General features: G+C 41.6%; 1 protein-coding gene across 1 annotated transcript in view; it reads left to right on the forward strand.

Moving 5' to 3' along the window:
• The first annotated feature begins 446 nt into the window (after positions 1 to 446).
• LOC126484717 (dynein intermediate chain 2, ciliary-like) overlaps positions 447 to 24,742 on the forward strand; it is a 312,565-nt gene continuing 288,269 nt past the window's right edge. The window contains exons 1-3 of the mRNA XM_050108313.1: positions 447 to 601; positions 686 to 789; positions 871 to 1,089. Of these exons, the coding sequence (XP_049964270.1) occupies positions 447 to 601; positions 686 to 789; positions 871 to 1,089 (478 nt within the window). The remainder of the gene's footprint in view (positions 602 to 685; positions 790 to 870; positions 1,090 to 24,742) is intronic.

The following is a 24,742-nucleotide window of genomic DNA, read 5'->3' on the forward strand; positions in this document are numbered from 1 at the left end:
AAACCTCTGAACAATAACAGAAATAAACCTCCGTGACTCCACACCTAACAAGACAAAAGAATCATACAGAAGGTGCAACAATGAGCGATACACAGAACAACTGACGTGAATGGTACAAACTGAAAGAACGTTTTGAGAGTGAGTCAGGACTGCTCTGCATGTATATAGATGTGAGTCCCCAGCAGGTGATGCAGTGGAGACTGTGCAGTGTGCACACCTCCTACAGGCAGCCTCTAGTGACCAGCCCATGCTCATACAGTTGGTGGTTGATTTAAGTACACACGTGGTGCCATTACTTTAGGCACACTCAAAATCACGCGCACTACTAGCAGGATACATCACATCTCTCCCTCATGCAAAGAGGATGCCCAGGTGATGGAAGAGACGCCAGCAGCATGACAAGAGACAATCCATCAGATCTGGAGTGATGGCAACTGGTACCAACGATGGGGGCGAGACAATGTGCTGAGTGGGCAGCGGAGCATTGGGCCGGAATGTTTGGAGATGCTTCTGCTCCTGGAAGCACATCTGAACCAGCATGGGCTGCCTCACTGTTGGGACTGTTGCCAATCTTCCTCAGAGATCTGTGCAAGTGCAGAGGGTGAGTTTGCTTGTCATTAACAGCTCTGGTGTTAGTTCGATGATGGAGACTGTAATAACCAAGTAATACATGAAGCTGATCCAGGCAACACAAATATGGCCCCTACCCAAGGGTGGTTGGCTATGCAGCATCCAACAACAGCTCCAGGGAGAAGAATGCCATCACCATCTCTGCATCGTCATCAGCAGGTAGGTCCCAGTGCGGAGGAAATGGGGCTGGACCCATTGGCGATGATGGGTGAAGCAGTGATGGTGAGGGGGCTGGTGTAGGTGGCTGGACCAGAACAGCAAGCTGTGGTAATGGACCCAAGGCTGCAGATGGACCAGTGCCTGGTGCTGGGAAGCTGGAACCCCGGAGTGCCACACTTACAGAAGGCACTCAGTGGGAGAGGGATGCCCTTACAGCAGGCGACAATGGGCTCAAGGCAGAGAGCGGTGGGGTGAGCTGCGGTGACGGGGACCACACCTACGAACTGGTAGCTTCTGGCAGTGAGTGGGGCCACTGATGAAAGTGGCGCACTACCAGCTCATTGGCTGTACAGAAGTCACAAAGATGGTGTTCCTGGCAGCGGCAACAGTGGCGGGTATCCACTTGGGCTGTCGACCAAACCCTCATGGTTACATGAAGCAGTTGGACGAACCTGACTGTGGCACATGTGGTACAGGCCGCAGATTGTGCAGGCACGTGCTTGGCTGCCAGCCGTGAAGCAACTCAGCCAGGCTCCGCTCCCTCATAGGCGTGAAGCAATAGGTGCTCCGAAAACAGAGAAAAGCATCATCTGGCAAAGAATCCACAACAAACTCTTTCATTTGGGTCTTGAATGTATGCACTAGTCGTTCCACCTCACCTTTTGATTGTAGGTGGAATGGCAGAGCTGAAACATGATGAATGCTGTAATGGGAACGAAACAGTCAAAAAGTGTGAGAAAAAAACTGGGGCCTATTATTGGAAACGAAGGTACAAGACAACAGACAACCTCTCAATAGAAAAAAAAAAAAAAGCAAAAGAATATGAATTGTGGCCTCACACAACATTGATGCACATCAGATAATGTAAGGAAACTGGAAAAATGCACACACAACCAAGAGCCAATAGCAATTCAGGAAGGGATCCGCATAGTCTACATGAATGCATTCCATTGCTGGTGTGGAGCAGGACAAGATACAGAAATGCTCAGGGAGCTGCCTGTTGCTGGGCGCATGCTTACATTCCATGACAAAAGTTAACAGTTTAGTACATGAAACTCCCCAATGGCCCTGGTGGAGAATGCGTAGAACCTCACACCATAACATGGCGGGATGACAACTCTGGAAGAGAGGTATTCTGTGCACAACAGCTGAACGCCATCAAAAACAGGGAGGCAATGCTGTAAGGAAAACTAGTTGTGGAGGAGGTCTGAGACCTGACCCAGCTGTTTATCTGGTCAGCCCTGTTGAACAAACCGAACCAACTGGCGGAGAATTGGTTTGGCGGCAATGGCAGCTTCTATTTGCGAACTCATAATTGAGAAACCCTCAAGTGTGGCCTATGTTTCAGTATTAAGAGAGAAGCAAAGCAGTTCATCATGATCAAAGTCAGAACCAGGAGCCACAGGAAGGCAGGACAAGGTGTCCATATTGGCATGTTTACATGTAGGTTGAGTATGCATTTTGTAATTGTAACAAGACCAGAACAGTGCCCAGCATTGTAGGAAATGTGCTGCTTTGGCAGGCAAGGAAGTATGAGGGTTCAACAAGGAAACCAAGGGTTTATAATCAGTAATGAGGTGAAAATTGGAACCATACAAAAAAGTATGAAATTTCTGGAGAGCATGGACTATGCCAAGAGCTTCTTTTTCTACTTGAGAGCAACACTGCTGGGGCAGGGTGAGAGATTTAGAGGTGAAAGCAACGGGTTGTTCAGAGCTGTCTGCATATCAATGTTTTATGACCACAGTCCATATCCTGTGCAACCTATGGGAAATGACACATGGAGGTGATGTGGCCTTTTTTCTGGCAAGTGTTACAAATAGCCCAGCTCTTGGGGCATGCAGAATGTTCATGCTGGACGAAACAGAAAGGATAAGATGGAAACAGAGAATGCTGGTGCTGGCACTGTGGTGGTTGCAGCTGCTTGGGCCAGCCTTGGTCTGCTCAACACTGGGCCTGCACATTTACTGCCACCACTGCCACTTCCTCGTGCAAGCTATCTGTTTTTGTAGTGAACACATCTTGTGACACTACTACCACATTGCTCCATGCTTCAGTTTGATCTCCTGCTGCCTGAGAAACTTCAAAAGATTGTTCTATTTGCAATACTTCCGCCAACAGGGGTTTTGACAGAGCAAATAAAGCCTTGTGGCTGGGGTGACCATACGTCCCGATTAATCGGCATTGTCCCGTTCTTTGAAGCTCAAAAATTTGTCCCGACTTTTTTTTAAAACAAGCAATTTGTCCCGATTTTCAACGATTATTTTCAGACATTTACAAAGTGGTTAAAATATTTTCTGAGTGTCGATTTTATAAACTATCAATTGAAACTGACATTCCGTATGTTGGTACCCCCTGATAATGTACAGCTTAAGCACTATAACTGTTGCGTACTCTTATTTTCTTTGCTTTTGCTTGCTATTGTTGTCAGCACTCAGTATCAGTTTCATGAAGTGCTAGCATGTCATGGCGATGCCAAAACGAAAATCAAAGTTTTCAGAAGAGCTTCAGAGGAAATTTCCTTGCTTTACTGCTACAGACAATGACTGTTCAGCAAAATGTAATGTATGTAACTGTGCTGTATCCATGTCTCATGGTGGTGCTGCAGATCTTAAGCATCATATGGAATCAGAGAAACACAGGAAGATATCTTCGATCGGCAGGTTCCTCGCAAAAAATGATGAGATATTTTGTAACTTCAGATACACAGGAACAGAAAAACGTAGCTGCAGCAGAAGGAACCCTGTCATTCCATATTGTTAAACAACACCAAACCTATCATTCTAATGACTGCAGTGTTCAACTAAACAAAAAAAAAATTCCTGGTTCTAAGATTGCAGAAAATGTTTCATGTGGAAGAACGAAGTGTGAAGCAATTATCAACAATGTTATAGCTCCGCGTTCCCAGAAACAGGTAATAGCTGCTGTAAACAGTGCAAAATACTTTTCAATATCTACTGATGCTAGCAACCTTGGGCATCAGAAAATTTTTCCTGTGATAGTTCAGTATTTTTCTGTAAGTGAGGGTGGACTGCAGACGAAATTGCTTGATCTTGATGAATTGCAGAACGAAAAGTCCGAAACAATTTCCAATTATCTTTCTCATGTTATACAGTCATTCAGTATCATCTCAAAGTGTGTTGCATTTGGTGCAGACAATACTAACTGTAATTTTGGGGAGTTAATGAAGAAAGAGGGTAATAATGTTTTCACACATCTGAAAGAAAAATTAAAAAACTCTAACATTGTTGGCATAGGTTGTCCAGCACATGTTGTTCATAACACACTTCAAAGTGCTTGTGATGTTTTACCAGTTGATACTGGCTGCATTGTCACGAAGTTGTACAACCATTTTCATATTTTTTCTATTCGTGTTTTAGAACTCACTGAATTCTTTGAATTTGTTGGTGTCACTTACAAAAATTTACTTTCCTTTTCCAAAACAAGGTGGCTTTGATTGTTGCCGGCCATAGAAAGGATCTTGAAAATGTATGAACCTTTGAAATCTTACTTTTTGTCACAGTGTAACTCAAAGTGCCCTGCAATCTTAAAGAGTTTTTCAGTGATCCTATAAATGAATGTTATTTACTTTTTGTACATTCAAAAATGAGTGTTTTCCAACAATCCATTCTCAGCATTGAGAAACAGAGTAATTCCATATGTGAAGTATTAGCAGTCTTAAATAAAGCTTTGACAAGTCTAAATTCAAGGAAACATGAACTTTTGTACCACTAAGTGTAGAAAAACTGCTGAATGATTGTGATGACCGGTCTGTTAAGAAATTTGATATAGTAGTATCAACGTTTTATGATGCTTCAGTAGACTATTTATCCTCATGGTTACAGGGAATAGCTGAGTTTTCTGTATTCTCATGGATGATGCTCACAGAACCACCAGAATGGTCAGTAGTTGAAAATACTTTAATGTGGCTAAATGAAAAGGGCATTCTAGTAAATGACAGCCTCTTATGTGATAAAATAGTTCATATACAGTCATTTGTGAAACAACAAGTGGAAACAGACAGTGAACAATGGAATCAGTTGATGGCACATGAAAAATGATGTAGGTTTTTCAGATCTTGCCAGTGTAATGAACAGTTCAGAGAATCGCTTAATATAGTGCAGTACTTCTTTTCACTCCCTGCCCACAATGCAAATGTTGAAAGAGTTTTCAGCTTACTATCGTCACAGTGGACAGATGAGAGGAATAGATTTACGGTTAGGAGCGTTAAGTGTATTTTACTGACCTGTTTAAACTTCAGTAAATACAGTTGCACCGACTTCTATTCATACCTATTAGGCAAACCTGAGTTGCTGAATGAAATTTCATCTTCAAAGAAATATGATTGCAGTGTGGAATCCACAAAACCATAAAGGCTATATTTGCAGAGGAAGAAGAAATGTTAACATTAAAAGTGATATTTAACGAGAACTAAAAATTGTCCCACTTTTTGGCCAAGAAAATTTATGAAAGTCCCACTTTTGTCCGAAGAAAATATGGTCACCCTACGTGTGGCCCAATTCGTCATCTGGAGCTAAACAGATGATGGGTCATGCACCATAGAGTCTGCCTAAGAGTTGTTATGAGCATCAGTTATGAACTGACACTTATGGCTAAGGCTGTGAATTTCGGCTGCCAGGCCCATATGATTGGTCTGGTTTCTTGCAACATCAGTAGAATCCAACTGATGCTACTGTGACGTGTTCATTTACAATGGTAATTGCACAATAAACTGTACATGTGATCAAAAGTAAGAGCTCCTAGTTCTGGTAAAGGGGCAAGCTGACACAGTAAGTGATACACCTTAGGTGGAATCCAGTAGAGGAATAAGGCTTCCCACAAATCTGAGTCTGCCACACCAAAAGTCAAAAAATGCTGTCTGAGTCTTTTTTTGTAAGCTTCCCAATCCTCAGCTGAACCATCATAGGGAGATAAAGTAGGAGGACAGACAGTCTGTTAACAGAAGCTTGACAAACTGGTCACTGCTAAAGTAAGCTGTACAATCAGGAGCAGTAGCATGCCATCCATAATGACTAAACTTTGACGAAGCTGCTCTTAAAGACAGCACACACGGAAACCATTCCAACTTTTCACCAGTCATGTAATAACCAAGTAATACACAAAACTGATACAAGGAACAGAAATATGGCTTTATCCGTTAACGTCTGAACAATGACAGAAATAAGCCTCTTGTGACTCCACACGTAACAAGACGAAAGAATCATACAGAAGGTGTAACGTAAGTGATACCCAGTACAACTGATGCAAGCGGTACAAACTAAAAGAACACAGTGATGGTGAGTCAGCACTGCTCCATGTGTATACAGGCATGAGTCACCAGTAGACGGCGTGGCAGAGACCTTGCTGTGTGCATGCTTCCTACAGGTGGCCTCTATGGCTGCCTTCCCCCCCCCTCCCCCCCGCCCCTCTCCTTTCCCACCTCCACTGGTACAGTTGGTGGTCGATTTAAGTACGCAGACACGGTGACACTACATTCGATGCACTCACATTCACGTGCACTAGTAGTGGGATATAGCAGAGATCCTCAGGAAAGTAGCAGGTTTGTAGGGAAATAAGGCCAATGTCCTCTCTGATTGTTGTGGGGCTCGTCCAAGATGTGGATCCATACTGCAAATGATGCCTGTTACCTGCGTTCAAAAGCCATCCTCTGTTGCTACAAGTGACTGGTTGATTTGGTGCAGACAGCTAGCCTCACTCATGGGGTGGAAGCGGAGCTATCATTTTGTAGTATCATTCCCAGAACTAATTACAGTCCCTTAGTTTGGAGCTGAGTGGAAGGCTTAAACGAGGGGCTCAGATAATTCTGTGGCAGTATTGGATGTGGATTTCTTGACCTCCATTATCAGGCGGAGAAACGTAGCTCCCCTTGGAAGGCAGGTCATGCATTACACACAGGAATTGGCTTTGAGGGTAGTGGAGTACATGTGGCATGCACATGTGAGATATTTTAGGATAGTGAAATCCTTCCATCCTGAAAAATGTGTTCTGAGTCCAGAAAGGAAATCAGAGAAAGAAAATGTTAATATAGTACTAATTAACTGAAGAGCATCTGTGGAAAGGTCCCGGAAATAGTTTCGCTTGTAAGCAGTAACGATGCCCACATAGTACTACGGACAAAAAGTGGTTGAAATGGAATGTTGAAAGCAATGAAATTCTAAACTCCTGCTGCAGTGTATATTGCAAAGATAAGTTGAACGCTGGTGACTGAGATGTGTTTGTAGGAATAAAACATAGAATAATATCTAATGAAATTAGCACAGATTCAGAATGTGAAATAATTTGGGCAGAATGTTAAATGTGGATCAAACATAGTCATCAGATGCTTTTATAGGCTCCCTGCCTCAGCAGCAACAGGGGTGGAACAACTGACTGGAAACGCAGATAATATTTCACATAAATTTCCTGGTCGAGTTGTAGTTCAGATGCAGATTTCAACTTACCAGCTATAGACTGGAAGAAGAGATTAGGACAGGAAGTAGAGACAGAGAATTGTATGAAATTGTCCAAAGTGCATTCTTTGAAAATTATCTTGAGCATTTAACCAGAGAACCAACTCATGAAGGTAACATCCTACACCTGCTGGCAACAAACAGACCTGAACTTTCTAACTCGGTGTAGGGGAGAGAATCAGTGGCCATAAGGCCTTACAGCACCACAGAATATGGCTGTTTATGAAGCAAAAGAAGAAACAGATTTCAGATTATGTAACCGGTCAACATGAAAATCTCATCTCCAACACTGACACTGTCGAGTATCAATGGACGAAGTTCAAGACAATTGTACAATATGCTTTAGACTGGTATGTACTGAGCAAAGTTGTGAGGAATGGAAAACACCCACTGTGGTTTGGCAACTGTGTTAGAAAGCTGCTACAGAAGCAAAGAGAACTGGACTGCAAATTTAAATATAGCCAAAGCTTCACAGAGAAACAAGAATGAACGAAGCCAAAATTAGCTAAGAAGACCATTCAAGATGCTTTAGTGAATTCAAAAATAAAATTCTATCTACCATATCAAGAGCTCAGATGGAAACCCAGTTCTAAGTAAAGAAGGGAAAGCAGAAAGGTGGAAGGAGTATATAGAGGGTCTATACAAGGGCGATGTTCTTGAGGACAATATTATGGAAATGGGAGGGGATGTAGATGAAGATGAAATGGGAGATATGATACTGTGTGAAGAGTTTGACAGAACACTGAAAGACCTGAGTCGCAACAAAGCTCTGGGAGTAGACAACATTCCATTAGAACTACTGACAGCCTTGGGAGAGCCAGTCCTGACAAAACTCTACCATATGGTGAGCAAGATGTATGAGACAGGCGAAATACCCTCAGACTTCAAGAAGAATATAATAATTCCAATCCCAAAGAAAGCAGGTGTTGACAGATGTGAAAATTACCGAACAATCAGTTTAATAAGCCACAGCTGCAAAATACTAACATGAATTCTTTACAGACGAATGGAAAAACTAGTAGAAGCCGACCTTGGGGAAGATCAGTTTGGATTCTGTAGAAATATTGGAACACGTGAGGCAATACTGACCCTACGACTTATCTTAGAAGCTAGATTAAGGAAAGGCAAACCTACGTTCCTAGCATTTGTAGACTTAGAGAAAGCTTTTGACAATGTTGACTGGAATACTCTCTTTCAAATTCTGAAGGTGGCAGGGGTAAAATACAGGGAGCGAATGGCTATTTACAATTTGTACAGAAACCAGATGGCAGTTATAAGAGTCGAGGGACATCAAAGGGGAGCAGTGGTTGGGAAGGGAGTGAGACAGGGTTGTAGCCTCTCCCCGATGTTATTCAATCTGTATATTGAGCAAGCAGTAAAGGAAACAAAAGAAAAATTCCGATTAGGTATTAAAATCCATGGAGAAGAAATAAAAACTTTAAGGTTCGCCGATGACATTGTAATTCTGTCAGAGACAGCAAAGGATTTGAAAGAGCAGTTGAACGGAATGGACAGTGTCTTGAAAGGAGGATATTAGATGAACATCAACAAAAGCAAAATGAGAATAATGGAATGTAGTCAAATTAAATCAGGTGATGCTGAGGGAATTAGATTAGGAAATGAGACACTTAAGGTAATAAAGGAGTTTTGCTATTTAGGAAGTAAAATAACTGATGATGGTCGAAGTAGAGAGGATATAAAATGTAGACTGTCAATGGCAAGGAAAGCATTTCTAAAGAAGAGAAATTTGTTAACATCGACTATAGGTTTAAGTGTCAGGAAGTCGTTTCTGAAAGTATTTGTATGGAGTGTAGCCATGTACGGAAGTGAAACATTGACGATAAATAGTTTGGACAAGAAGAGAATAGAAGCTTTCGAAATGTGGTGCTACAGAAAAATGCTGAAGATTAGATGGGTAGATCACATAACTAATGAGGAAGTATTGAATAGGATTGGGGAGAAGAGAAGTTTGTGGCACAACTTGACTAGAAGAAGGGATCGGTTGGTAGGACATGTTCTGAGGCATCAAGGGATCACCAGTTTAGTACTGGAGGGCAGTGTGGAGGGTAAAAATCGTAGAGGGAGACCAAGAGATGAATACACTAAGCAGATTCAGAAGGATGTATGTTGCAGTAGGTACTGGGAGATGAAGAAGCTTGCACAGGATAGAGTGGCATGGAGAGCTGCATCAAACCAGTCTCAGGACTGAAGATCACAACAACAACATTTACCATGCTGTATCACGAATGAGGACAGGCATGGATTTGGGGAATTCTTGTAAATCTCATACAGCTATGGCTGGAAGGCAGTAATTAAGGGACTGATTGGCACATCAGATGGCAGACGCAGGCCATGTTGATATTTTGCAAATGATTATGCCAGGCAGGTTTACAACAATGCTCACAGGCTAGAAGGCGTGACCTGGTGGGCACTATATACAAATTTGAAGTAATCAGAGTAGAACAGGGCACCAATGTGCTGTGAAGAACATATACATTGCAGTTACAACAGCACCTAGTTACGTATGGGTAGAGGCCAAAGTAGGCTGAGGAGAGCTGATGGTGTAATTATCAAAGAGCACTCCACGTGCCCCCTCCAGGGGAACTTCATCAGAGGCATAAGGAAAAGATATATAAATAAGTGAGCCTGGAAGCTCAAAGCAGTTAGTCGTGTCGCCGTGTGTCCACATCTAGAACCAGAGAGAATAACAATTGTTTAAGTTATAGGCCAACCATGTCGACTTTTGGTGACAGATATCAGCAGTCAACCAGCCCACTGAAGCAACCCCCAACTTCCGCTGGATGGACACGTCATTGCCAAGCATTGCACCTTGGAGCTACACCAGTGTGATGAGTGAGAGGGCTGTTAGCCTCTGCTCTCTAAGTGACATCATCCGGTGGATTGCAAGCTGCTGTCCACAGGGGCAGGGCCAGTTCATGAACTTGCTGCCTCCTGGGTGCAGAGCAGTCTGCAGACATTGAACAAGCAGCCCTGGCTGGATGACCAGAGCTGCGAAGGCTCACTACAATGATGGCAGCTGGCTGCTTCCCTTTGGCGCTCTACTAGGAGTCCGTGAGTTGCACTTGAGGAAGCAGAAAGTCATGTTCCAAGCCATGGGCACAGTTAATACACACAGCTGCCACTTAGTCATGGCACAAGTAGAATTGCTATGTCTGCAAGGCTGGGTAACCAGATGCCGTTGCTGAAGATTCCACAATTGGCATTGGTGCTGACCCAGGCATGCTGCGTGGTGCCATTGCTGAGTTCAGTGCAGGGCTGGCTGTGTACCTTCGATGTAATAAAGTCAATGATACACTTGCCTGAGTTTCTCTGCACCCTTCAGAGTGAGTCATCCTTCTCTCTCAAACCATACCTCTCGATCCTTCTGACACATTTCAACCCCTGAGTTTGGGGAGTTGTAACGGTATGCTGCTACAAAAACAAAGAGCATTGCACTGCAAATTTAAATGTAGCCAAAGCCTCACAGAGAAACAAGAACTCAACAAAGGCAAAATTAGCTAAGGAAAACCATGTATCATGCTTTCAGTGAATTCAAAAGTAAAATTGTATCTACTGACATGACTGAAAATCCTAAGTTTTGGTCTTATGTTAAGTCAGTAAAGTAAGTCTGTTCAGTTGCCAGAGTAGGTGGTCACGTGCGCTTGCTTGTGTGTATGAGTGGTGTGTGTTTCTCTAATGCTGATGACGGCTGTACCTGGAAGCTTTATGTAAGTTTCTTTTAATTGTGCCTGTCTGCAACTTAACATGTCTTCTTTATGGTAAGTAGCAATCCGTTGTTTCCTACATTGTTGTTGTTCAGATACTGTGTAACAATAATGGCTTTCAAATGGAGGATGATACAGAAAAGGCTGAGATACTAAATGCCTTTTCCCAAAACTTTTTCACAGAGGAAGACTGAACTGTAGGTCCTCCTTTAAATTGTCACACAAATGACAAAATGACAAATATTGAAATAAATGGTCAAGGGACAGAAAAGCAACTGAAATTGCTCAATAGAGGAAACGTCACTGGATCTGATGGGATACCAGTTCAATTTTATGTAGAGTATACAAAAGAACTTTTCCCTCTTTTAGCAGCCAGTAAGTCTCCAGAGGAGCAGAGTGTTCCTTGGAAAAAAGCACAGGTCATTACTGTTTTCGAGAAAGGTCATCAAACAAATGCAAAAAACTCTATTGTCATTCTGTTGTAGAATTTTGGAACAAGTTTTATGCTTGTGTACTATGACATTTTTGGAGACCGAAAATCTCTGTAGGAATAAACATGGGTTTGAAAAACTCATGTGAAGCCCATCTTGCTCTATTTATCCACAAGGCCCAGAAAGCATTAGATACTGACACCAGTGGATGCCAGGCTCATTGACTTATGGAAGGCTTTTGACACACTGCTGCCAAATGAAGAGTACACAATATCAGGCCAATTGTGTGATTGGACTGAAGAGATTCTAGCAAATAGAATATTGCATGCCATTCTCAATGCAAATAAGTCTTCAGATGTAAAAGTAACTTTGGGTGTGCCCCAAGGAATTTTGGGTGTGACCCAAGAGAATGTTATATGACTATTACTTTCCACAGTGTATGTAAATGACCTTGTAGATAACTCTGGAAGTTCCATGAGGGCTTTTGGGGATGATGCTGTTGTATAGAGAGAAGTTGCAATGTTAGAAAATTGTAGCAAAATGCAGTAAGACCTGCAGGAGATCAACACTCGGTATAGGGTGTGGCAGTTGACTCTCAAAATAAATGGATTGCAAATATCTAGATGCAAAGATCCTTTATTGTATGATCCACGATTGCAAAACAATCCCTGGAAATAGGTACTCCCATAAAATATCTAGTAGTATGTGCATAGATTGATTATAAGTGGAACAATCACTTAACATTAATATCCAGTAAGGCAGATGCCAGACTGAGATTCCTTGGAAGAAACCTTAGCAAATGTAAACTACTCATCTACATATTATTTCAAAAGTTCTAGGCCTAATTCAGTGAGATACAATTTTCTGGTGTTTGCTTTCCCTTCATTTGACTTAGACACATTCGTCTTGCACAGTGTGTATGAGTTTATTGTAGCTCAATAGGTTATAGAACATTGACAATGCCCATCTCCTCATACCTCTTTTTGTGGAGTATGTCCTAGCCTTTTAATCTGTGGCACCGACTAGTCTTTTAGTGCAATTATGTTACAGGTTTATATTGGTTTTCTTTTTTGAAGTAGCAACTTCTACTCCTGCATCATGATGTTGTGTAGACATCATCAACAGATTTTTCTTTGGTTTTCCTTCATGATGTAAGAGACAACTGTTTCTAGAGGCTACTTAGTACATGGATCTGTGAATGCAAATTTTGGGAATACAGCTCTCTGTCTGCTGTCATCATAAGTTTTTGTGGTATGTGTTCTCTGTTGGATTTGAGTCTCCCAACCAAGGGAAGATTGTTATCTTCATAGAGCATTTCCGCCAATTCCACACAAGTGTAGAAAAGATCAGGTAATACTTCATTCACAGGCATGTCTACTGCCTTGTCATCATATGCTTCCATTTTATCAACTGCACTACGAGAATTCTAAGTATATCATATATCCCCCGCTTGTCTTTGAGGACAACTTCAAATGGACAATCACCTCAGTCAATAATGATCCTCAGTCAATAAACAGTAAAATTATGTACATGAATTAAAATTAAACTTCTAATATTTACAGGTGTAATACTTACATCTGCTTTCATTTTTTATTTTATTTATTTATTTACGTCCTGAATCTTTGTGGTACATATACCATACCTTAGATGTTGGACAAAATATTACATTAATATACTGTTACATTGGTGTATAAATTACATTTATAAATTGTTACATTTTTATATTGCTATGTTGTTACATTACATTTTTATACTGTGACAACCAACTTATTTTTCAAGATACTGTGTAACTGAGTAAAAACAGTTTTCCAAGAGATATGATGTTACAGATTTTTTAAAGCTATGGATTTTGTTTATGGCCTTTAGATTACTTGGCAGCTTATTAAACAAATGTGAACCTGAGTGATATACACCTTTCTTGCACAGTGTGGTATAACAATGATGTCTGTGTATGTCACTGTTTGCCCTTGTATGGTGTTCGTGTACAGATTTATTTTGAATAAATACATTACCATTTTTTAGCATGCTCTTTTTTAGGAACATTACAACTTCTAGTATATAGATACATGGTAGGGGTAGAATCCCCAGTTCTTTAAAGAATGGTTTGCATGATTTTCGGCTGTTGGCATTTTTAATTACCCTCACAATCTTTTTTTGTTTCCGGAATGTGGTCTGAAAAGACATAGCATTTCCCCACTTATACTGTGAGTTCAACTTCTGAAGTGCTTTAGGAATATTCCATTTAATTCTTCAAATACTTCGCTATGGTCACAGGTTTGAATCCTGCCTCGGGCATGGATGTGTGTGATGTCCTTAGGTTAGTTAGGTTTAAGTAGTTCTGAGTTCTAGGGGACTGATGACCACAGATGTTAAGTCCCATAGCGCTCAGAGCCATTTGAACCATTTTTTTCTTCAAATACTTCAGGTAGCAGTGCAAATTTGTCACTTACACTTCTATCTGTCATGGTAAACTCCTGTTAGAATTAAGAATTCCCATCTAAGCATATACTTCAGAATCACTAGCAGGAGATGTCTTTTTCTTTCAGCTTCTTTGTTTGCATGATCAACAATTTTCCTTACTATATCAGGAGTGAAAAACTTCATGAATGATTCACATATATTTATTACGGTCCCAACAATAGTTATTCCCTGAGGTTTGTCGACTGTGTTGGCAAAATCCCTTTTACAATACCATGGAGCTTCTGCAAGATACACTCTACCAGAACTTGTAATGTTTTTATTTGGAGTGTTACCTGTGAGGTTTATTTCTTCATTGCAATGAACTCTGATAATTCGTCATGTATGGAAAGTTTAGCAAGAATTTCTACCTCGTTGAAGCTTCTATAACTCACTTTAGAAAATCTTCCTTACAAGAAAGATATTCACTCTGCTGCAACCAACTGCTAATAATAATGATTAGTCTATAAATTAACAATGAAATGTAACTCAATAAAAAGACTCACAAGAAGGCCCTGTAAAATAAAATGCATGGGCAATTTTTGTCAGTGCTTGGTGATTTTGGGGAAGACAATAAGTATTATGTTCACCTGTAGTACCAACACAGGGCAAAATAAGCTCTTGAGCATAAAAACTATGGTTTTTATTAAAAAATTTTAAAATGTTCACTGTAGAAATAGCCAGTATAGTACTTTATTAGGTGAAAAACAAACAGAAGAAAGCGAATAAATATAGAAGGGTATTTGCTTGATTTTTTAATAAAATGAAAATGTAAGGGCAATTTTCGTCCTTGTGTAGTGGATGTATAGTTAATAAGCACATGCAGCTCGACATCAGTGTCTTGTGACTTAGCCAGTTGCATGAAGTCAATGCCCACTGAAACCAAATTTATTGTAGAGAAATAATCAGCTACAACACTACCTGCCCCTTATAAATGATAGTCAATGCCCACAGAATCCAAGTTTATTGTAGAGAAATAATCAGCCACAACACTACCTGCCCCTTATAAATGATATATATCAGTAATAAACTGCCCAATAAATTCCAACTGGCAGAATGATCTTGGTGAGAAAGAGTCATGGGAGGTGCTCAAAGCTATTGAAACTGGTTTGTGATAGGAAAACTGTGAAATGACATGCTGTACATTCAGTCTAAAATGTTTAATGGCTCCATAGACTACCAAAAGTTGTCTGTTGTAGATGCTCCATTTTGTTTGCAAGTCCAGTTGTTTTCTGGAGAAAAAAAAAAAAAAAAAAAAAAAAAAAAAAAAAAAAAAAAAAAAAAAAAAAAAAAAAAAAAAACAGCAGCTGCCACATACCACTCACTTGCTATTGCAGGGCCACTCGTATCACTGTGTGGCTAGCATTAACTACAATAGCTGGAAGCACAGAGGGAACACTGTGTCCCTTCTACATCTACATGTATATTCTACAAACCACCGTGAAGTCCATGGCAGAAGGTATGTCCCATTGTACCTGTTTTCAGGGTTTCTTCCCATTCCATTCATGTATGAAGCATGGGAAGAATGATTGCTTGAATGCCTCTGCGCATGCTAAAACTATTCTAATCTTATCTTCATGATCTATATGTGAGCGATATGTACGGGGTTATAATATATTTCTAGAGTCATCATTTATACCCAGTTCTTGAAACTTTATTAGTAGACTTTCTCAGTATAGTTTGAGTTTATCTTAAAGAGTCGGCCAATCCAGTTTCTCTGTGACACTCTCCCACAGGGCAAGCAAACCTGTGACAATTCATGCTGCCCTTCTCTGTATACTTTCAATATCCCCTATTAATCCTATTTGGTACGAGTTTCACACACTTGAGCAATATTCTAGAACTGGTCACACAAGTGATCTGTAAGCAATCTCCTTTGGAGACTGATTGCACTTCTACAGTATTCTACCAATAAACTGAAGTCTACCACCTGTGTTATTCATGACTGAGCCTATGTGATCATTCCATTTCATATCCCTACAAAGTGTTACACACAGGTATTCATATGATTTGTCCGATTATAGTAGTGACTCATTGATGTTATAGTCATAAGATACTGCATTTTCTTGTTTTGTGAAGTGTACAGTTTAACATTAGTGAACATTTAAAGAAATTGCCAATCTTTGCAATATTTTGAAATCTTGTCAAGAGCTGACTGAATATAGCTAACTGCATCATCTGCAAAAACTCTGAGGTTACTATTAATATTAACTACAATGTCATTAATATGCAACATGAACAGCAGCACATTACCTTGGAACACACCCAAAGTTACTACTACATCTGATGGTTACTCTCTGTCCAAGGTAACATGCCCCATTCTCCCTACCAAAAATCCTCAATCCCATGTGATTATACTTTTGACAGGAAGCATAGATGTAGTATTGGGTTTTACATGATCTGTGTTTTTGGAATCCATGCTGGTTGGCATGGATTCATTCTGTTCAAGATACCTCATTATGTATCAGCTCAGAATATGTCCTGAGATTCCGTAGCAAATCAGTGTCAACGATATTGGACAGTAGTTTTGTAGATCACTTCCACTGCCCTTATAGAGAGATGTGACCTGTTCTTTTTTCCAAGACCTGGACACAGTTTTTTGTTCGAGGATTCTACAGTAGATTATAGTTAGAAGGGGACCCAACTCAGCTGCAGATTCATTATAGAATCTGATAGGGAGTCCATCAGGCCCTGGAGCCTTGTTCAATTTTAAGAATTTCAACTGTTTATTGACACCATTGACACTAATATTTACTTCACTCATCTCTTCAGTGGTATGAGTATTAAACTGGAGCATTTATCCTGGTTTTTCCTTTGTAAAGGAACATTTGGAAATGGAGTTAAGCATTTCAGCTTTTGCTTTGTTACCCTCAGTTTCAGTTCCTGTGCATTTGCTGGGGCTAGACACTAGCATTGTTATCACTAACAGCCTTTACATACGATCAAAATTTCTTTGGGTTTTGCTAAAGATCGTTTGACAATATTCTACTACAGTAGTCACTGAAGGCTACTTGCAATGATCTCTTGACAGGCAAACATACTTCATTCAGCATATATCTACCTATAGCCCTAAACTTTGTTTTACACCTGTTATGCAGTAGTCTCTGTTTCTTTAGAAGTTTCTTTACAGTGACTGTACCACAAGGAGGTTCCCTTCTGTTATGAACTGTTCTACCAGGTTCATCTCTATCCAATGCATGGTCAAATGATCAAGTATTCTTTTAAACTTGAGCCATAGTTTGTCTGATGCTCCCTTAAACTGGACTTGACATTTTCAGAATGCTGCTAATATCTCTGGTGTCTATGTGGCAGAGTATTGTTCTCTTGAAGTTGGGCTTTATCATGTGGTAGTGTGGTGTGCTTATAGGATTGCAGCATGGTGAAGATGGTGCCTGCAGAAATTTGCAAAACAGAGAAACTGGCATAAATGTTGGGAGTTATTTCGGAGAGGCTTAGGCTGCACCAGGTCAACCTTATTTTGTAAAGGTCAAATGCTGGAGGGGATTATGAAGCGTTCCAAAAAGACCGCATCCTTCTGCCTGAGCACACATTTGTCTTTTTTGATTTACAACCTGTAATTTGAAAGTCTGTTTTGTTACCATAGGTTGAGGCCAGGATAACAATGAGAGAGGAGAGTGTGTTATAAGGATAACTCCCATCTAAGCAGTTCAGAAATGGTAAATGGTAATGGTGCAGAAAAGGTCCAGATGGCTTGGGTAGTGAAGCCACCCTTGAAATCAAATGTGTTATGTTCAGCTGCAAGTTGTGCCACAGGGTGGTCTACTTTTGAACTTGGCCACAGTTTTTCATCGTGGTGGACAGCTGGTTGGTTGTCATACCAATATAAAAAGCTGTGCAATGATTGCAGCAGAGCTGATAAATGACAAGGCTGCTTTCACAGGTGGCCCAGCCCCTGATGGGGAGGATAAACCTATAACACGACTGGAATAGAAGTGCTGGATCGGTGGACTGGCCAGGTTTTTCACCTGTGTCTTCCACATGGATATGATCCTTGTGGCAAGGGGTTGGGATTGGGAGTGGCATAGGGATGGCCTAGGATGTTGTGGAGGTTGGGTGAGTGATGAAAAACCACTTTAGAATGGGTGTGAAGTACCTCAGCTAGGCTGTCTTATCGTTTCAGGGCATGATGTTAGGTAAGCCCTTGTGAAGAATGTGGCTCATATATTCCAGTCTGGGGTGGTACTTGGTGATGAAGGGAACTCTCCTTTGTGTCTCATTTTTCAGGATGGAGCATAAGGGTTGTGAGCAGAAATGGCACAGAAGATCTGTTTGCAGACTAGGTCTGTGGGATAATGCCTGTCTGTGAATGCATGGTGAGACCCTCAGCATACTGAGCAAGGGAGTTTCTGTCACTGCAGATATGCTGTTCCTGGGTGGCCACACTGTATAGGAGAAATTTTCTGGTGTGAAAAGGATTACAGCTGTCAAAATGCAGGTACTGTTGGTGGTTGGTGGGTTTAATGTGGACAGAGGTGTGAATGGAATCATCAGAGAGGAGGAGGTCAACATCTTGGAAGGTGGCATGCTGGGGTGAGGAGGACCACGTAAAGCGGATGGGAGAGAAGGTGTTGAGGTTGTGAAGGAATGAAGATAGGGTGTCTTGGCCCTGTCTTCAGATCATGAAGATAACATCAGTGAACCTGAATCAGACTAGGGGTTTGGCGTTTTGGGAGGCTAGGAAGGTCTCTTCCAGATGGCCCATGGAAAGATCAGCATAGGAGGGCGTCATATGGGTACACATGGCTGTGTCACAGTTTTGTTTATATACCTTCCCTTCAAATGAGAAGTAATAATGGGTAGGGATAAAGTTAGTAAGGTGTATGGGGAATGAGGTAGTGGGTTTGGAATCTGAAGGACGTTGGGAAAGGTAGTCTTCAGTAGTGGTAAGGCCATGGGCATGAGGGATGTTGTTGTATAGGGAGGTGGTGTCAATAGTGACGAACAGGGATCCAGGAGGTAAAGTGGTGGGAATGGTGGAGAGTTGGTGAAGGAAGTGGTTGGTGTTTTTGACGTGGGATGCTAGATTATGGGCAATTGGCTGGAGGTATTGGTCAACTAGGGAGTTAAATTCTTTCAGTGGGGACACAATAACCAGCCGGAATGGGGTGTACTGGATTGTTGTGTTTGTGGATTTTGGGGAGCTTGTAGAAGGTGGAAGTGCAGGGTGTCATAAGGGTGAGAAGGGAAATGGATTCAGGGGAGATGTTCTGAGGAGGGCCTAAGGCTTTAAGCAGGGATTGGAGTTTGTGTTGGACTTCTTGAATGGGGTCACTCTGGCAGAGATTTTAGGTGGAGAAGTCAGATAATTGGCAGAGGCCTTCTGCCAGGCAGTCACTACAGTTCAAAACAACAGTGGTGGAACCTTTGTCTGCAGGTAGGATGATTAGGTCAGGATTTGTTTTGGGGATGTGTATGGCTGTTCTTTCTTCTACTGAAAGGTTGGTGTTCTGATGAAGGGACCCGGGGAAGGGTGGCGAGGCTTAGTTGGAGGTAAGGAATTTCTGGAAGGTGACCTGCGAGTGGTTAGGTGTTGGGATCACAATTGGATGGTGGTATGGACTGGAAGAGATGGGTCCAGTGTTAGAATTAGGGTCGTTTTGGTTTCAGAGAAGTGCAATTGGTGGCAAAGAAGTGCTTCCATTGCAGGGATCGGGAGAAGGAGAGTAGGTCTTTGACAAGTCCAGCTTGGTTAAATTTGGGTGTAGGGTTAAAGATGAGACCTTTGGATAGGACTGAAACTTCTGTGGAGCTGAGGGTTTTGGTAGAAAGGTTAACAACAGCGTTGTGGGAATGTTTTAACTCTAGGTTTGGTGGAGAGTTGGTAGGTAGTTTTGGGGGATGTGGCAAGTTGAAAAGCTCAGCTAGGCAGGGTTAGCCAGTATTAGGGGTCAACAAGGAGGAACTCTGTGGGTACGATAGGGTTTGGATAGTGGTGCCCCAAGGTGGCAGTAAGATGTCAGCAGGTTGGGTAATTTATGGAGGTGGTCCTCCTCAATCCAGCAAGCCGCCTTCCTAGATATTAACCTTTCACTTTCTGATGGCTCCATACGTACATCTGTCCACCCTAAACTCACCAATCACCAACGGTACCTGCATTTTGGCAGTTGTCATCCATTTCACATAAAGAAAATCCCTCCCATACAGCCTGGCCACCCAGGGATGGCTTACGTATGATAAATGATGAAAACTCCCTTGCTCAGTATGGTGAGGGTCTCACCAAGGCCTTCACAGACAGGCACTGTCTCACAGACCTAATCTGGAAACAGATCTTCCATGTCATTCCCCCCCCTCCCCCCCCCCTGCCCCCCCCCCCCCCCCCCACCAAAATCCTCTCACCACCCACAGAACCAGCCACAAAGGAGTGTCCTCTTCATCATTCAGTACCACCTTGGACTGAAACTACTGAACAACATCCCTCACCAGGGCTTTGATTACCTTTCGTTATGCCCTGAAATCAGGGACATCCTAAGTGAAATACTTCCCACCCCTCCTAAAGTGGTGTCGGTCGCCCACTGAATCTCTACAACATCTTAGTCCATCCCTATGCCATCCCAATCCCAACCCCTTGCCACAATGATCACATCGCTGTCCAATCCACCCACCCAGCACTTCTATTCCAGTCAGGTTTATCCTACCGCATCTGGGGCCCAGCCACCAGTGAAAGGAGCCACGCCATTTACCAGCTCTGCTGCAATCATTGTACAGCTTTTTATATTGGAATGACTACCAATCAACTGTCCACAAGGATGACAGGCCACCACCACACTGTGGCCAAGAGCAATATAGACCACCCTGTGGCTCAACATGCATTTGAACGTAACACATTTGATTTCAATGGCTGGACCTTTCCCTCCACCACCAGCTTTTCTAAACTGTGCAGAAGGGGGTTATCCTTGCAACACATTGTCTGCTCACATAACTATCCCGGCCTCAACCTACAGTAAAATACTGTCCCCATACCCCAAACCCAACAGGTTCTGCCCCATCTGTCCATCTTCTCCCCATTCTCATCTCTGACCATGTTTATTTGCAGTCCTCTGATAATGCATCTGCTTCTTTCCCCACTCTTTCTTTTTGCTCCTTTTTTCCCCACCTCACTGCCCCACAACCTTCTGATGCTGAACTTGTTGGCAGTCTATCCCTGCACACTCTGCCATACATTGTTCGCCTCTCTCCCCACCCATACACTACTGTCCCTTCCCCTTCCCTGCCGCCCCCCCCCCCTCCCCACCTCAGATTGCGGCCTGAGATGCTGGAGCTGGCGGTCATGTGTTACTGATGAAGGCTGTGGCCGAAAGCTTTATGTAAATGTCTTTCAATTGTGCCTGTCTGCAACTTGATGTTGTTTCTTTTCTTACTGTGTTGTTGAAGATAATCTATGGATGTTTATCATGTCCTGCCACAGAATTTGAGAAATCCAACACATTGTCTAGATATGTGAAACTGAAGGGCAGACTGTGAAGCACTTTGTCAATGAAACACTGCCATGTTTGAATTGTGGTCTTTCTTAAGACCAAATGGTATTCTGATGTATTTGAGAGGGATAATGTGTGAACAGTGTTGCCTTCAGTATATGTGAACACTGCTGTCTTCAGTATATCTGTCAGTGCCACTGAAATCTGATGAAATGCATTTGGGAAACTAATAATGCTGAATAGCTGAGTTCCAGTTCAGTATATCTGTCAGTGCCACTGAAATCTGATGAAATGCATTTGGGAAACTAATAATGCTGAATAGCTGAGTTCCAGGTATAAAATCCTGGAAGTGTAGAACTGGGGAACAGTCGGGAAGCTGAATGCCTTTTAGCATAGTTATAAAATCCTGGAAGTGTGGAACTGGGAAACACTCAGGAGTCATCTGTGTGTTTAAAGCATGATAGTCCCTGTGTGGATGGCAGAAACCATATTTCTTCTTTACTGAAGGAGGCATGACACCCATGGGCTGCTTTAACATTGAATAATCCCTGTGGCTGATGAGTCTTCAAATTCTTTCTTTACTGCAGCATACTTTTCAGACACCAACCTGTGGGTTTTGCAAGCAACTGGTGCTCTTGGCATAGTAGGAATGTGAATAGTCACTGTTGTGCAGCATTGTTGGAAGGGTGTAGTATCACAGGAAGGGGGATCAGATAGTTGTATTGTGTCGTTCAAGGTGACCCAGGAGTGACATCATCTTGTAACATTTGTAATTTAACCTGAGCCATCCAGACGGCTGCAGTGTGTTAGTTAATTCGAGCACACAACACATCATTATCAACAAAAATGCATGTTTTCTCTTCCTCCAAGGTCGCTACTTTCCATTTAAGTCACTGCTAATATTTGCTATCGAAACAAGTTCTTTTAACAGTGATGCTTCTGTGTTGATAGGTGAATATATGGGCTTCCCCTTGTGTGCTGCTGTACCTTAAATTGCCATGTTTTTTAGTTTGTGAGTAATATGTGAACAGCTAGTATGCTTGCAAACTGTCTCAGCATTCATATGGGGTTGGGCACTCGGTATGGACATGTCATAGTGTAAATGGTCCAGAAAATCAGCTCCAAGAATAGGTTCAGTGACATCAGCAGTCAGAAATGTCGATCTTTAAGTTATGCCTGTAGAACAATGACATCCAATTCCGTGTCAGTTAAATAATTTTGTGCATAACAGGTGTTTTGGGCATACAGGCAGTGTTATGTGATAAAACAATTAATAGTGGAAAGTCAGCTATACATGCCTGGTAGAGTCACTTTCCCTACAGTAGGGAGAAATCTGCCTTCTTGGGACTGAGTGTTCTAGCTGACATTGGCCCAAAGGAAATGAAAATTCTTGTAGTCGTGGGATGTAGACACTTGACATTAGAACATTTGGTCATGCCTACACCCAGTCACTGTTCTCCTTTGGATAGCTGCATGGAGGGATGCATTTTCTAGTCATCTGCACAAAGCAGGAATGATACCAACACTGTCGTAAGTGCTTGCTGACGTCACGGTGAGAACAGCATCATCTGGCAGGCTGAAGGCTGTTGGGGCTCACTGGAGCTTTCTGGAATTGCTGTTGGAGGGCACTGTAGTGATGCTGAAAAGAACTAAATAATTATGCTAGTGGAAGCTGCTCCTCACTTGTGGCATCCCCTGTAACTGCACTTATAACAGTTTTTGGGGCACCTGTTGAGATATTACTCGAAACCATACCACTTTTGACCACAAAAGGCAACTGATTAACTTACACTTTTTTCAGAGATGCTTCCAACAGATTCAGACATTTCTGGCTGGAGGTCACATCAGGATACAGAAGGTTCCTTAAGGTAGCTTATTTGCACACCTTTAGTGTGTCATGTATGATATCAGACATTGTCAACAAGATTTGAGAGTCTAATGCTCCGGCTCTCAGAATGAATTCAAGGTTATCATCAGTGATGCTATACACACCAAATGAAAGTTCTAGGAGCTGGAACCAAAGATCTGGTTGTTACAGCAATTATGGTTGGGCACCAAATTTTCCTCATGGTATGCAATTCATGATGCAGCTTATCAGTGAACTGTACTAGAGCTGCAAGTCACTTGATGTGCCCAGCACTTGTCTCAAATTTATCACTGTAGTTACTTCCTCTGAGGTATGCAACAGCTGTCTTCATGAGGCAGTATTGGTCTTAATGTTCAACTACTCGTGTCACCACATGGCTATGAAATGCAGAATAAAACTGATGAAACAGGAGCAAGATAGGAAGTTAATTAGATGGTATCTGGATAAACTGAAAGAACCAGAGGTGCTTGAGAGTTTCAAAGGGGGCAGAAGGCAAAAATCGATGGAAACAGTGGAAAGGAATATAACAGAAGCAGGCAGTTTTGAGAGATGGAATAGTGAAGACAGCAGAGGATGAAAGAGGCAAAAGACAAGGCCCAATCAAAATCCATGGATAACAAGATACTGAATTTAAATGACAAAAGGAGAAGGTATAGAAATGTAGCAATTGAATCAGACAAAAGTGAATAAAGAAGTCTGAAAAAGGAGAGTATCAGGAAGTGTAAAATCGCAAAGCAGGAAGGGGTAGAGGACACTAGCAAGATTGTAGAAGCTTGGATCAATGTGGGAAAGATACGAGTGTGTGGTGAAAATTGATGCCTCTGAATTTTTTGTGTGAGAGCTCTTAAAACTTTTTAAATAAAATGAACTATATTAACACTCTACATCTTTATTCTTCATGTCTACATGTTTTTTTCCCAACTGTCACCTTGTGATGAATGTATCTGCTCCAGTGAGAGACCAGTTTGTTGATACTGTCACTGTGGAATGTTTGACTTTGTTGATGGAGCCACAACTCACCTCTGCTTGCACCACCTCATCACTATCAAAGTGCAGTCCTTGAAGGTAGAAGGAGTAGAAGTAGAAGTTCATTGTCTCGTAACATACAATTTCAAGCCATTGACTTAAAGTACAGGAGACTCGTCAAAACACAGAAACTGGTTTACAATTTTCCTTATAATACCAGTAACATAATATACAGCACTGTTATTTAATTAAGCAATTAATAATTTTCCTTCAGAAGTAACAAACTTTTACGATTAACATTCGTAAGTACTTGCTCTCTCCTGGTCAAATTTTCAGGTTGTCATTTATGAAATATTCCACTGAATAGTAACATTTCTGCACTAGTTTCTCACATATGGATTTTTTCAGTGTTTCTAAATTTATGCTGAGCAATTCTCTTCCTTTCACTTTTTCTTACCCATATAATGTGGAGTTTGAGCATAAAGTTTTAAATGGTGGGTGGGCAGCATAAAATTATTTTGATTTCTGGTGTTGTAATCATGTTGAAAATGATTTGCTACAAATAAATCAGGGTTACTGTGTACAAAGATAATCAGCTCAT

This window comes from Schistocerca serialis, chromosome 6 (genome assembly GCF_023864345.2).
Source record: "Schistocerca serialis cubense isolate TAMUIC-IGC-003099 chromosome 6, iqSchSeri2.2, whole genome shotgun sequence".
Classification (NCBI taxonomy): Eukaryota; Metazoa; Arthropoda; class Insecta; order Orthoptera; family Acrididae; genus Schistocerca; species Schistocerca serialis.